This window comes from Planococcus citri, chromosome 1 (genome assembly GCF_950023065.1).
Source record: "Planococcus citri chromosome 1, ihPlaCitr1.1, whole genome shotgun sequence".
NCBI lineage: Eukaryota > Metazoa > Arthropoda > Insecta > Hemiptera > Pseudococcidae > Planococcus > Planococcus citri.
In genome coordinates, this window is record NC_088677.1 from 86,412,853 (window position 1) to 86,428,629 (window position 15,777).

General features: G+C 35.4%; 1 protein-coding gene across 2 annotated transcripts in view; it reads right to left on the reverse strand.

Moving 5' to 3' along the window:
* The window catches only part of PKD (serine/threonine-protein kinase D3), a 44,522-nt gene extending 29,609 nt beyond the window's left edge, over positions 1-14,913 (reverse strand). Inside the window, exons 1-3 of one of the 2 annotated variants that reach the window (XM_065355477.1) lie at positions 14,748-14,913; positions 14,633-14,667; positions 13,906-14,034 (exon numbers count right to left, since the gene is read on the reverse strand). In XM_065355477.1, coding sequence (XP_065211549.1) covers positions 13,906-14,034; positions 14,633-14,667; positions 14,748-14,778 — 195 coding nt within the window. In that variant the 5' untranslated portion in view covers positions 14,779-14,913. The other variant, XM_065355485.1, reaches the window with a different exon arrangement.
* Between the last annotated feature and the right edge of the window lie 864 nt (positions 14,914-15,777).

Consider the following 15,777-nt stretch of genomic DNA (forward strand, 5'->3'; position numbering starts at 1 on the left):
TTTTAAAACTCGAAATTCCCACAAAATTCCATCAAATTGGAGTTGTGAAGCTAAAATTTATTCTAAAAACTAATTTCAATACGTTACGAAGTACTGCAGGTGAATTTCAAGTCGTTTTGGAGCCTCCAGCGACTTCTTTATAATTACTGGAGCCTCCAGTAGATTTTTGAAAGTTTAAATTTCCACAAAATTTCATTAAACTGAGGTGGAGAGTCAAATTCATTCTGCAAACTTAACTAATTTCAATACGCTACGAAGTTGAATACTGGTGGATTTCAAGTCGTTTTGGAGCCTCCAGCGACTTCTTGAAAGGTTGTATGACGTTTTTTTGGAAAATTAAAATTTCCTAAAAGTAGCTGGAAGCTTCAAAACCATTTAAAACCACCATGTAGTGAGCGAAGTAAATTTCAGCTTGCCAACTCCATTTGATAAATTAATGTTGGGGAAATTACAAGTTTCAAAGATCTATACTGAAGGCTCCAGTTATTTTCAAAAAAGTCCCTGGAGGCTCTAAAATGACTTGAACCCACCTAAAGTCGTCTTCAGAGGGTGTTAAAATTGGAGTGTAGAGTAAATTTCAGCTTTCCATCTCCATTTGATGAAATTTTGTGAAAATTTAAAGTTTCAAAAATCTGCTGGAGGCTCCAGTAATTTTCAAAAAAGTCGCTGGAGGCCCTAAAATGACTTGAACCCACCAGAAGTCGTCTTCAAAGGGTGTTAAAATTGGAGTGTAGAGTAAATTTTTGCTTTACAACTGTAATTGATGAAATTTTGTGGGAATTTCGTGGGAATTTCGAGTTTCAGTCTGCTGGAGGCTTCAGGAATTTTCAAAAAGTCGCTGGATGCTCCAAAACGACTTAAAATTCACCTGCAGTACTTCGTAACGTATTGAAATTAGTTTTTAGAATAAATTTTAGCTTCACAACTCCAATTTGATGGAATTTTGTGGGAATTTCGAGTTTTAAAAATCTGCTGGAGGCTCCAGAACTGCTCAAAACTGGTTGAAACCGTTTCCAATCGATTTGGAATGTCGAAAATGGGGTACATCCCAAATTTCAGCTTTCTTGGTCAATTTGTAAAATTTTCATTTTTCCCATCATTTTTGGCCTGAATTGGATTTTCAAAAATTCACCAAAAATCGAAAAACGCACTTTAGTACTTGAAATTTTGACAGGTGATAAATTTTTGCATGATCTTTCGATCTACCTTTGTAAAGTTTGAAAAATTTCCTGCCAGTCCTATGTTGAAACGCAAAATTTGCGATTTCGGCTGACCTGTCAATCAAAATGGCCGCCATTTTGTAAGTAAGGCCAACTTTTTTTTGGGCAAGTTTGCTTTAAAATGTTCCTTCGGATGTCCCTTTTCAGAAAAATGTTGTCCCGGAGGATCGGCGGGGGGGGGGGTGCAATTACTCCTATTGTCATATGCCGGACTATCACTCTAGACTTCAATTTAAACACGCTATCGAGTCAACTTTAGGTAGGTTCAAGTCATTTTGGAGCCTCCAGCGACTTTTTGAAATTTGAAATTTCCCCAAAATCTCATGAAATGGGGTTGACAATCCGAAATTAACGCTATAAACTTTATGACGTTATCAAGTTACCGGCTGGTTTGCTGGCAAGTGTAAGTCATTTTGGAGCCTCCAGCAGCGAATTTTTAAAGACTATTGTAGATTTTTGAAAATTCTTAGAGCCTCCAATAGATTTTTAAAAGCTTAAATTTCAACAAAATTTCATCAAATGGAGTTTGAAATCCAAAATTTACGTTGCACTCCCAACTTAAACTCGGTATCAAGTGGATTATTGGCGGGTTTAAGTCATTTTGGAGCCTCCAGTAGTTTTTTGAAACTTCAAATTTCAACAAAATTTCATCACAAAGGATTGACCCTTTATTAGTGGCAATTTTTTTTCTTCGCAAAATTTTAACAAAGCTTACAAGGGAACCTCTTGAAGTGTCACACTCCGATTTGAACAGGACCGCGATTTTTGGAAAGAGCATAGTCTAAAACCCCCAAAACCAAATTTTCAGTAGCCCCAGTTCATTTTTCGATTTTTGGCGAATTTTTGAAAATTCAAAAATGACTGTTTTTGGCGATTTATGCTTTTTTTTAAAAGTACGTACTTGATCAGTAAAAATGTTCAAAATAAGTCCCAAAACTAATATTAATTTCCCAAATCCAAATTTTACCATTTCCAGCCATTCTGGAGCCTCCAGCGCGATTTTTCAATTTCTCCAGAATTTTGAATTTGCTTCAGAAGGCGTGAATATGAAGTTGGGCAGCTAAAAATCGAGTTGTGTATTACACTCGAACTGTTTAACGAGTTTATCCACATTTGAGCCGATTTTGAGAGTGACACCTCAAAAGTGGCTTTTTGACCAGCTTTTTTCAAAATTGAAAAATCCAAAAAATCAAAAGTTTCTCGTTTGTGTGGAAATTCTCGAAATTCACGCGAATTACTGTACTTTGTCCGTAACTAACCTCCCAAATGCAAATTTCACAATTTCCAGCCATTCTGGAGCCTCCAGCGCGATTTTTCAATTTCTCCAGAATTTTTAATTTGCTCCACAGAAGGCGTGAATATGCAGCTGGGCAGCTAAAAATCGAGTTGTATAATATTATACTCGAGCTGTTTAACGAGTTTATCGTTTATCCACATCTGAGCCGATTTTGGGAGTGATACCTCAAGAGTGGTTTTTTGACCAGCTTTTTTTAAAATTTAAAAAATCCAAAAAATCAAAAGATAACCGTTCGTGAGGAAATTTCAGATTTTGTGGAATTTTTTGAAAAACGGACGTTTTGAAAAAACCGCTGGAGGCTCCAGAACGACTTGAAACCACCTGCAATCGACTTCATAGCGTATCGAAATTATGAATTTTTGCTTTCCAACTACAATTTATGAGATTTTTCAAATTTCAAAATCTACTGGAGGCTCCAGTAATTTACAAAAACCGCTGGAGGCTCCAGACTGTCTTGAAACCACTTGCAATCGACTTCATAGCGTATTGAAATCATGAATTTCTGCTTTCCAACTACAATTCATGAGATTTTTCAAATTTCGAAATCTACTGGAGGCTCCAGATCGACTTGAAACCACCTTCAATCGACTTCATAGCGTATTGAAGTTATAAATTTTTGCTTTCCAACTACAATTGATAAAATTTTTCAAGTTTCGAAATCTGCTGGAGGCTCCAGTAATTTCCAAAAAGTCGCTGGAGGCTCCAGAACGACTTGAAACCGCCTGCAATCGACTTCATAGTGTATTGAAATTTTGAATTTCTGTTTTCCAACCACAATTGATGACATTTTTCAAATTTCAAAACCTGCTGGAGGCTCCAGTAATTTCCAAAAAATTGCTGGAGGCTCAAAAATGACTCAAATTTACTAGCTGTCAACTTAATAGCGTGTTTAAGTTGAAGTGCAGCGCGAATTTCAGATTTCAACCTTCATTTTCAAGTTTTAAAAATCTGCTGAAGGCTCCAGAACTGCTCAAAACGGTTTGAAACTGTTTCCAATCAATTTAGCAGGTCAAAAATAGAGAATATCTCAAATTTCAGCTTTCTTGGTCTATTTGGTAAGATTTTCATTTTTTTCTCCTCATTTTTGGCCTAAATTTGATTTTCAAAAAATCACGAAAAATTGAAAAACACGCTTTAGTTGGAGTCTCTAGCGACTTTTTGAAAATTACTGGAGCCTCCAGTACATTTTTTGAGCTTGAAATGTTCACAAAATTAAGAGTCGACTGCAAGATTCCATCTGCAGGTTTTGTTTGTAGAAATTTCAAGTTTCAAAAATTTCCCAGATGCTCCAGTAATTTCCAAAAAGTTGCTGGAGGCTCCAAAACCCGCAGTTGAAATCTTGCAGTCGACTCTAATTTTGTGAACATTTCACGTTCAAAAAAATCTACCTATTGGAGGCTCCAAGAATTTTCAAAAAGTCGCTAGAGGCTCCAAAATTACTTGAACTTACCAGTACATAGTCGATTTATAATAGCCTAAGCATACGTAGTTTCAAAAGTATTCACCAAAAATTCCAAAGTTCAATGTGGAGCGTTTTTTCAGGGCTCAATTTTCAAAAATTTCTCAAATTACGAAGCTATGATATGAAAATTTTTGAAAAAATGATTTAAATTTTATATGGCTTGGATCAACTTTTTGAGAGATAAAAAAAGGTACATAAATGTTCATATGTAATACTTGGTTTCATTCTAAAACCTACCTACTAAAAATTATTGTTGCTTTTTTGTAAAAAAATTCCAAAAAGTCGAATGTTTTTGTAAAAATAGCTCCAAAATCTCGCTTTTCTAATAAAAATTTCTAAAATTTCACTCGAATGGTCTCGCTTTCTACCAAAATTGCGAAAAAGTCCATTTTTCCACTAATTGTCAAAAAACGTGCTTCTTGTCAGAAAATACGAATAATTTCCACTTTCTACCCAAGATTTCCAATTAGCTTCACTTTTTTGCTGAAAAATGCTTAAAAGCCCTGCCTTATGTTGAAATTGACAAAGTTGAAATTCGGCTAAAATTAGCAAAAAGTTTCGTTTTTTTGCCAAAAACACGCCATTTTATGTGGGTACGTAGTTTTCTATGACGTTTAAACACTCTCGACAGTCTCGACTCGAAATAATTGTGTTATTTCGACCCAAGAGTGTCTTATGGATATTAAGGCGAAAATACGTATGAATTGTTGCTGACACTTCGATCGAATTTAATTAACGCGAAATGTCTCCGAATAATAATTCAACGTGCTGTAATGTTGGTATACGAAAATGTTAGAATTCTGTCAAAAGTCATACACACGCGAAACTGTTAATCACTCTAGATTAGATTGTGGGATGAGTGAATATCTCGCTCTCGTACAAACAAATAATAAAATAAAGTAACGATAACGCGAAAAGAATTAATTAGAAATGATAAAACGATCCAAAGAAACAAGAAGAAGAAAGTATACACGTAGGAAGAAAGAATCCAAATCCAAAACCCACCCAGCTTCATCATTCTCATCCTCCCAAGTTCGAGACGTATCATTTCAGTAACCTGTGAAAATATTGTCCGTACGATGCGATGCTTCGCTTTGGACGAAGAAATATGAAAAAGAAACTTACGTTAATCAAACCGAGTTCGAACAAATACTGCAGTATAAGAAGAAGAATTTCATTAAGAAGTATTTTTATGTGTGTATGTAGTATGTATTTCTCGACTATGGAAGTTTGGTTTTCGATCTCAAATTCGACTATATAGAACGGGAGGAGGGGGGATGAAGGGGTAGAATTTTATAACGGTGAATTTTTTTTCTCTTCTCTTCTCTTCTTCTTCTCATCGCAGCAATGGCAATATTTGAAACGTAGTTACATCGAAGAAGAAAAGTTGCTTTGAAGGTTATTCGGGAATATTATTTGGGAAAATTCGCTCGGTCGCGTTTCACGTTTTAACAATATACTAAGTGTACTCGGGTGGTAATTATTTTTATTCGAGGTTATATACGTATAATACACGTATACATTCGTATATTATATACCCTCTCGTATAGTATAGCATGGTATATGACGATGACGTACTTATACATTATTGTATTTCGATTCGAACGATAGAAAAATACTTTTATCGTTGGCATCAAATCATCGCGAGAACCGAGTTGTCGAGAGTGTTTCGTGTTTTTTTTCTTCTTCAATTTTTTTCTTCGAGTACCCTTTCTTAAAAATTTAATTTTCCAAATGGTCTAATTGTCGCGATAATAATAATAATAACGCAGCAGGCTTAAGAAGTTCTTATCATCAAACGACTCCGACGACGTTCGAGAAGTTGCTTCAAATGTTATAATTTTAATGTCGTCAAGGTTGACGATGATGGTATTACGCGATATAGAAATTAATATTATACTCGTAGGTATTATCGAGATCGTCCGAGTTACGTGATGAACGATAAACTGGATTTTCAGAATGCGGATTATACTGCATAGAAATAATCTCGATGCGATTGAAAACTTATCAAATTTGTTGTTTTTGAATGCGAAATTGATAAATTCTACCCAAGCCATATTAGTCGACGTTTTAGCCAATTTTGATGGTATAATATTCACCCCCCCCCCCAAAAAAAAAACCATCATCGCTGAAAAATGAGGTTCAAAGTTCAAAGTCATCTCCGGTTGGATGAAAAATTTCAAATTTCTGTTTCCGATTTCCAAAAGGAATCCAGGGAGTTATTTCCGAAAAAGCGAGATCGAAAAGGCTCGTCAAAATACACCAACAATCAAAATCTGAAATGATTGAATCAATTTTTCAAATTTTCGAGGCATTTATATATGTAAATCATCTAGTAATTATAAACACCCCAAAAAAAAACAAAATTAGGCTCGAAGGAGAAAAAAATTGCAATTTTCCCAATTGAACAAGACTTTTGACCCCTCTTCTCCTGTTTCCTTCTTCAATCGATTGGAATGAAGTTTCGAGCTGTTTTGAGCACTTCTGGATCCTCCGGCAAATATTTAAAAACACCAGTTTCATAAAATATCGCATTAGTTGAAATTTGGCATATTATTACACAACAGTCCGGCATATGACAATAGAAGTAATTGCATGCCCCTGCCGATCAACCGGGACAACTTTTTTCTTAAAGGGGACATCTAAGGAACATTTTAAGCAAACTCACTCAAAAAAAAGTTGGCCTTACTTACAAAATGGCGGCCATTTTGATTGACAGGACAGCCGAAATCTCAGATTTTGCGTCTCAATATAGGACTTGCACGAAATTATTCAAACCTTACAAAGACAGATCGAAAGATCATGTAAAAATTAATCACCTGTCAAAATTTCGAGTGCTTAAGTGCGTTTTTCGATTTTTGGTGAATTTTTGAAAATCCAATTTAGGCCAAAAATGAGGGGAAAAAATCAAAATTCTACCAAATTGACCAAGAAAGCTGAAATTTGAGATATTCCCTATTTTTGACATGCTAAATTGATTGAAAACGGTTTCAACCCGTTTTGAGCAGTTCTGGAGCCTCCAGCAGATTTTTGAAACTCAAAATTCCCACAAAATTCCATCAAATTGGAGTTGTAAAGCTGAAATTTATTCTAAAAACTAATTTCAATACGCTTCGAAGTACTGCAGGTGAATTTCAAGTCATTTTGGAGCCTCCAGCGACTTTTTGAAAATTTCTGAAGCCTCCAGCAGATTTTTGAAACTTTCAATTTTTACAAAATTTCATCAAAATGGAGATGGAAAGCTGAAATTTACTCTACAATCTAATTTTAACACCCTCTGAAGACGACTTCAGGTGGGTTCCAGTCATTTTTGAGCCTCCAGCGACTTTTTTGAAAATTACTGGAGCCTCCAGTAGATTTTCGAAACTTGAAATTTCCCCAAAATTTCATCAAACTGAGATGGAGAGTCGAAATTCATTCTGCAAACTAATTTATTTCAATACGCTACGAAGTTGACTGCTGGAGAATTTCAAGTCGTTTTGGAGCCTCCAGCGAGTTTTTGAAAGGTTGTATGGCGTTTTTTTGGAAAATTGAAATTTCCTAAAAGCAGGCGGAAACTTGAAAACCATTTGAAACCACCATGTAGTCTGCGTAGTAAATTTCAGCTTGCCAACTCCATTTGATAAATTACTGTTGCGGGAATTTCAAGTTTTAAAAATCTGCTGGAGGCTCCAGTAATTTACAAAAAAGTCGCTAGAGGCTCTAAAATGACTTGAACCCACCTGAAGTCGTCTTCAGAGGGTGTTAGAATTGGAGTATAGTGTAAATTTCAGCTTTCCATCTCCATTTGATGAAATTTTGTGAAAATTCAAAGTTTCAAAAATCTGCTGGAGGCTTCAGGAATTCTTAAAAAGTCGCTGGAGGCTCCAAAACGGCTTGAAATTCACCTGCAATACTTCGCAGCGTATTGAATTTAGTTTTTAGAATAAATTTCAGCTTTACAACTCCAATTTGATGGAATTTTGTGGGAATTTCGAGTTTCAAAAATCTGCTGGAGGCTCCAGAACTGCTCAAAACGGGCTGAAACCGTTTCCAATCGATTTGGCATGTCGAAATTAGGGTATATCCCAAATTTCAGCTTTCTTGGTCAATTTGGTAAAATTTTGATTTTTTCCCTCAATTTTGGCCTAAATTGGATTTTCAAAAATTCACCCAAAAACAAAAAACGCACTTTAGCACTTGAAATTTTGACAGGTGATGAATTTTTTCATGATCTTTCGATCTACCTTTGTGAGGTTTGAAAAAGTTCGTGCAAGTCCTACGTTGAAACGCGAAATCTGCGATTTCGGCTGACCTGTCAATCAAAATGTCCGCCATTTTGTAAGTAAGGTCAACTTTTTTTTGGGCAAGTTTGCTTTGAAATGTTCCTTAGGATGTCCCGTTTAAGAAAAAAGTTGTTCCGAAGGATTGGCCGGGGGGGGGGGGGGTGCAATTACTCCTATTGTCATATGCCGGACTATAGTTATCGTGTTATCCTATTATGATTAAAAAATGCTCCTCAAAGGTACCCAAATTTTTGCATGTTTCAGACGCTAGTAAAGAGTACGGTGTAGTTTGATTATTACGTGGTCATATGTATACATTTATTATAGTTTTAGGTCATAAAATTCCTTGCTCTACTTATTATTACGCCTTGTGCATTCAATTAATGCGGAAATTCGGTCATGAAGATCACCATACTTATCAAGTTTTCAAGATCAGGAATATGTTTGAGAGGTTAACAACATTATTATTAATGATTGTAGATGATTTTGAAATATTTTGAATTTGGTACCCCATCCATTTGGTTATACTCGTATACCTATGTACGTGAACCCCCTCTTCTCTCTCTCGACTCTCTGTAGTTCCCAATAATGTCCCTACTGTATCCAGATAATCAATTTACGAATTCATTAGTTGAAAGTACATAGTACATACCTATTGTAAAATCTGGTGAATTTTGGCTTTTTTTTCAAAAATTTCGGTGTCTATTGAGGGCTTCTATGTACACGAGAGAGCTAATGATAAAGTTTTTTCTTGGAAAATGTACTTATTCAGCCAAGTTTTCATTAGAAATTGAAAATTAGAATTCAACTGAGTGATTAAAGATGTTCAAATCGTTCATTTTTGGATAAATTCGTGTTTTTCGATTTTTTAGAACTGTTTCTGACAGTAATGACAAAAAAATTGACATCACTGCGTTTCAAAATATTTCCCTATATAGTTTGGAGAATTATTTCTTTCAGAATTTTGACTTGATTAATGCCAAATATTTGCACAGAAAAAATTTTCCAAACAAGAATTTATTCAAAAATAAGCGATTAGCAAATTTTCAACCCAGAAGCGTAGAAAATAGGGTAAAATGTAAAAAATGTCAGTAGCTTTGGTGAAAATTGATTTCGTTTTGCAATTTTGACAACAGGCTGGCTGAAAATTTCGACAAAAATCTAGTTTTTCTGCCCTTTTACAAAAAAAAAAAAACACACACACAAGACCTGTTGAAAATTTTGATAGGAAACAGTCAATTTTTGCAATTTCAAGTTGGACAAAACAACAAAATTTTTTGTTGATTTTGATTTTTAAAAAAAAAAAACTTTTCTCTCCAATTTCAAAACCAAATTTTTTGTTGAAAAAAAACGAGGATTCCTGGGAATTTTTACCAAAAAAAAGTTTTTTTTTTCGAAAATTTTGACAAAAGCAATATTTTTTGGCAAACTTGAGAAAAAACTGGCTTTTTAGGCAATTTTGACAAAAAGTTGTGCTTTTTCCAATTTTTACAAAAAAAGTAGGATTTTTTACAAATTTTGTGGAAAAAGTAAGATTTTTGGATACGCCACCACTCCCGGCCATCGAAAACATGATATTTTTTTTGCAATTTTGACAAAAATAAAACCCGATTTTTTGCGACAAAAATCAATATTTTCCAAAATTTTCCAAAAATAAAAGTTGTTTTCTGTAATTTTGGCAAATAAACAACATTTTTCCGCAATTTAGATATCTTCTATGAATAAGACCCAGTCATGTTAATAAGTAATTCTCAATTTTGACAAAAAAAAAACAGATTGTTCTCGGCAACATTTCAAAATTAATTTACTTTTTAGTACATAATTTTTAGTCATTTTAATACGTTTTTTATTCTGATCCGTTTTTAGTTTTATTGAAATTTGAACTAAGTATTTGTAGTTTTGATAATTTTAGTGATTTTAATGTTTTTTGTGGGGGAGGGGGAATTTTTTCACATCACTTTTTCATGCATTATGGGAAACCTCCCACCCCCAATGTGCTCTTAGGAGAGCCCACTTGCAAATCCATATGACAACATTACCCAAAATTGGGGGAGGGGGTGCCCATAGATTCAAAATGGGGGTTTCAAAAACTTCTTCGATTTTCCACTGTTTTTAGAGGCCGCGCAGGGTCATTCCATGTCAATTCGACCAACGTTTCTGAGTCATGATTTTCGATTTCGCTCAAATTTTTTTTTACAATATCTACCCACCCAGTAAGTAAGAAACCCGCAATCAGTTTGGTCCCAGCCCTTCGTGGGGGGATGCGGGGGCGATTCCATTATTTTCATATTGTCTCGAGGTACTCAACTTCAGCAGCGCATTCCTCCAAAACTATGATACTTTGATCAAAACTGATTTTACAGTTCGAAAGGGTATTGAATTTTGGGCTTTTTAAGCACTTTGAAATTTTCAAAATTTGGAAGTTGAACTTTCAAATTTGAAAGTTCAAATTTCAAAATGACGCTGTAAGTGGCAGCTGTACCATTTAAAATTTTGAAAAAATTTCCATAGATGAACCTTTTGATGCTTTTTCGAAATATTCAAGCTTCAAGATGGTATCTCTTGAAGGAGGGGGAGCACCCCCACCCCCAATTTTGGGCGAAACTTTCGAAAGAAAATCTGGGGCATGTGACATATCAAATTCTATGTTTTTGGTGTCACTGAACACGGATATGACGTCAGATTTTTGATGGGACCCCCATCCATGGCCCCCAGCACCTCCCCAAAAACGGTAAAAGTTCAAAAAAGTGTTTTGTTCGTGCGACACATGGAATAGCATGTTTTTGGTAACGCTGAACACGAATATGACGTCAGATTTTTGAATGGACCCGTCCACGGCCCCCAACACCTCCCCAAAGGGGGTAACCCCCAAAAACATGGTTACATTTGTGTGACACATGAAATAGTATGTTTTCGATATCGCTGAACACGAATATTACCATCATTTTTTAAATCGACCTCACCCATGGCCCCCAGAACCTCCCCCCACAGGTAAAAGTCGAAAAAAATTGTTGGGGGCCGTGGATGTGTCGCACGAACAAAAACACTTTTTTTAAATTTTACTCCGGGGGGGGGGGGTGCTGGGGCCATGGATGGGGTTCTATCAAAAATATGGCGTCATATTCGTGTTCAGCGTTACCAAAAACATAGAATTCGATATGTCACATGCCCCAGATTTTCTTTCGAAAGTTTCGCCCAAAATTGTGGGTGGGGGTGCTCCCCCTCCATTAAGAGATCCCAGCTCGAAACTTGCATATTTCGAAAAAGCATCAAAAGGTTCATCTATGGAAATTTTTTCAAAATTTTAAATGGTAGCTGCCACTTACAGCGCCATTTTGAAATTTGAATTTTCCATTTGAAAGTTAAAACTTTCAACTTTTGAAAATTTCAAAATGCTTAAAAAGTTCTAAATGCAATGCCCTTTCGAACTGTGAAATCAGTTTTGATCAAAGTATCGTAGTTTTGGAGGAATGCGCTGCTGAAGTTGAGTACCTCGAGACAATGTGAAAATAATGGAAGCCCCCCCACCCGCCCCTTGAGGGGGCTGGGACCAAACTGATTGCGGGTTTCTTACTTACTGGGTGGGTAGATATTGTAAAAAAATTTGAGCGAAATCGAAAGACATGGCTTTCAAAATCGCATTTTTTTTGGTCGAATTGACATCAAAATTTTTTGATTTTTCGATAACACGAAAAATACATTTTCGAGTGTTTTCGGAGTTTTCAGAGATGACCCACGTGAAGGAAAAATTTGAAAAAAATTCCAGTCGTAGTACACTCATATGCGGGTATATTTTTGAAAAAAAAAAAGATTTCGTGTGCTTGAATTAACTTCGGAGAAATGGCGATTTCAAATTATCTTTTATCAATATCTCCCTCAGGAGAGGGGGGGGGGGGAAGGTGGCAACATTTTTTGAAAAAATTCACGTGGCTAGACTCGTGGCTCCTCTATTTATTTTGGGTGAATTCAAAATTTTTTGTTCAAAACTCGTTAAAGTGTCCATTGTGGGCCAGGGGGTGGGGTGGGGAAATTGTTTCGGATTCAATATTTTTTACAACATTTTTTTTAAAAAGGTATTTAACAATGTTTCATCAAAATTTCAAAAATCCGAGGACACTGGCATTTTACCTAATTGCAAAAACATCGAACTCGAGCCTGAATGCTCAAATTATCAATATTTTCACCCCACTAAATGAGTATTTCTTCTCCTTTCGTTTCTTTCGCCTCAATTTCTATCAATTTTTCACACAAAATTAAAACCTACACGAGATAAAATGACTAAAAATTCGTCACACGACTACTACATCACTCAAACACTCCAACTACACATCCACTCCGAGAATTTTATCAATATCCTGTCAATACCCAGTACACACGCACACATCGTGGATCAGGTCACACATGGTACTCGTACTACGTACATTTTCAGCCAATACGCAATCACACTACAAGTTTACAACCCCACGCAACTCGCAACTTCCATATCGCAGCATCACAGTTGACTGGAAATTCTCATATACCTACCTATATATATACACTCGTAAATGAAATCATCGCTCCAAAAAGATAACACTTAGCACACATATTTGCTCATCCCATCGTCACAAACATATACAGAGACAGACACAATATATCATAGAGAAAAATCCCACACAAACATTTTGATTCATTGGACCAAACGTACAAACGTGTGGTAGGTACATGTAATACAAATCTATCAGTATATTCGCCTATTCGGTATCAGGAAGGGGAAGTTAATTCGAGGCTCGACATTTTGAAAAATTTGACCTCGCTATACGTCTAACTCGAGAAGCGAGCGACCCGATCCCGACGACGAAGAAACGACCACCGGTGCCAAATTCAATGAATAACTTCCTAAAACAAAACCATTGCTATTTCACAAATGATTAATGTGTACCAGTGTGTACATATACGAATACGATACTCGTGTCGTTGTAATGTTAGAAAGAAAGAGAAAGAGAATGCGATTGTTCTCGTATATTAGTAGTAGGTAAAGTACAACAGATCATACACCAGTCTACAATAATATGATTTGGCCTAAATATGTACGTTACCTACGTATCACTGTACTCCTAGTGCTATAAGATACTCAACTAGATCCATCGAGAGAACCGAAAAATAAAAAAAACGCATACATACGCATCATATGCTCGCAATTTACCTACAATCACATAGAGTTGAATGACCTTCGATGACAAAGAAATTCTACCTTGATCTAGATTCTCTAGTCGACAGTCGGTTCGGTGGCTGTGGCTGGCTCAAAGCATCTCTAGTTACGAACGCCTCTAGTTCTACGTACTCTACCACCCACTAATGCCATTCTTATTGAACACCGTGTACTTGGTAGTGTGCCTTGCACTTGAACCGTTACGGTTACAGACAGTACGGTTTCAAGTTCCTCATGATAGGTAGGTAATAGTTAGCATTATTATACGATGATTCTCATTTAAACAATATTATTTTATGGAAAACCGTACCATTCTCGATCGAATTCCAGTGGGCTAACTCGATCGTGGAAAAAGTATTCTACATATTTGAGAGTTCGCCGATGACTCACGAATACCTACAGTGTTATTTGACCAAGAGCAATGCAACAACTTACACAATGTATAATAAATTTTCATAAATTTATCTTCTCACCTTGGTGTTGACAAATTCGCAAGCGTAATCTTTCAAAGATTTTAAATTCAACGAGCCCACATTGGCTGTGACCGTATCTCGTACGAGTCCAAATTGAAACAGAAACGTTACTTCGTTTTCTTCCATATTCTAAAACAAATAGAAAAGAATAATCATTATTCGTATCATCGGAAACATCTCTCGAATAGTTATTAAAACAATAACAAACACGTACATAAGATAAAAGAGACAAGTGCAACGACACGATTATAAAATAAATACTAATCTACTCGTGCAAGCATCTCTGAGATAGAGAAACCTATTACGAAGAAGAATGCAATAATACTAGTATCATTATTATCTTACCGAAGCAATATTATTTCCATATAGAAATGAAATTTACAAAACTTAAAACTATAAACGAATTATTCTTAATCTAGTTAAGATTTCGCGATCGGCGTTTAATTATTCATACACAACATATTTCGTGGTATGATTTTTTCTCAAACACGTAAGATAATACGATAGGAATGCGGAGCGAGATGAATATCGCCATCGAAACAATACGATCGATTTCAAATTCGAATTACGAAAGGTGATAATTATTTTATTTTAGTAAATCACATCGCGATAGATTAACTTTTCATAATCTAAAAGACAATATTATTTTCTCCACCAAAAAAGTACGTCATTATGATAATCACAAACACCAACCACGAAACGTACACGGAAATTGAAATCTACTTACATCATGCGAGGTGCGACTTGCGCATAACAGGTTTTCTTGAAAAAAAAAAAAATTATTAAATGCAGAAACAATGTTGCCCAGATTGAAACGAAAACTAGCTATTTTGAAGAGTTACCGCAGTGTTGCCGGTGTTTGCGTGACGTCATTTAGGTTACGTCCAATGCGCGTTGAGTATTACGACCGACGTCAGTGACGTCACAGATGAGATTTTGTTGGAATTTTTTTTTTATTTTTATTTTTTTTTATTCTTGTAATTTTCTTTCTTGAAGCATTTTGTACATTTTGATTCTGGGAATGGAGCCGGAGCCGAAACTGAAATCAAAAAATTCCAATAATTATTAATTCCAGGGTGTATTCTACAGAAGAAACGAATATTTTACATGAAGCACATTGAAGAATAATTGAAGACAACAATGAAAATGAGTCAGGACACCTTTGTTCGAGTACAAAAGACGCGTGTACTTTTTAGTTTTTACACGGGTTTTGGCAGATTTGAATCTAGAGTATCAGTTTTTTATTATTGATAATTAATTAGTACATATTATCATTAGGTACCAATCGAATTAAAATAAATAATAAATACTCGTATATGGATCTTTTCATTGCCGAGGTCTGTTATTTTCAAGATAGTACCTACGTAAAAGGGTAAAAAATGCGTTCAAAGTTTTGCCTTAGTTCCAAACACAGACATGTGCAAATTGTCTTAGTTTCAAAAACGGACATATCCAGGATATGTCTCATTTTGAAACTAAGATAATGTTCACATGCCCGTGTTTGAAACTAAGGCGCAAGTTTGATCGCGTTTTTTGACCTTTTATGTACTATTTTGAAACTGAAGGACCTCAGAAGTGGAAAGAGGGTTAAAAATCCTATACGTATCAAAAACCTAACTGATCTAGACAGCTTCACTATCAAATTATCTTCATCTTGGTTTCAAAATCAGACAAGTGCATTTTCAGGATCATTTTATTAGTGGCTGGAGGTGATGGTGGAAGGTAATTTTTTGTATTTATGTTACTCAGTATCATCACTACAATCACTTTAGATACCTATAACAACTAAGTAAGTAAGTAATTCAAAATAATTGTTACCATACTTATTCTTAGATTTTTTTAAAAGTTGGGATTTAATCCGAATCACGCGAT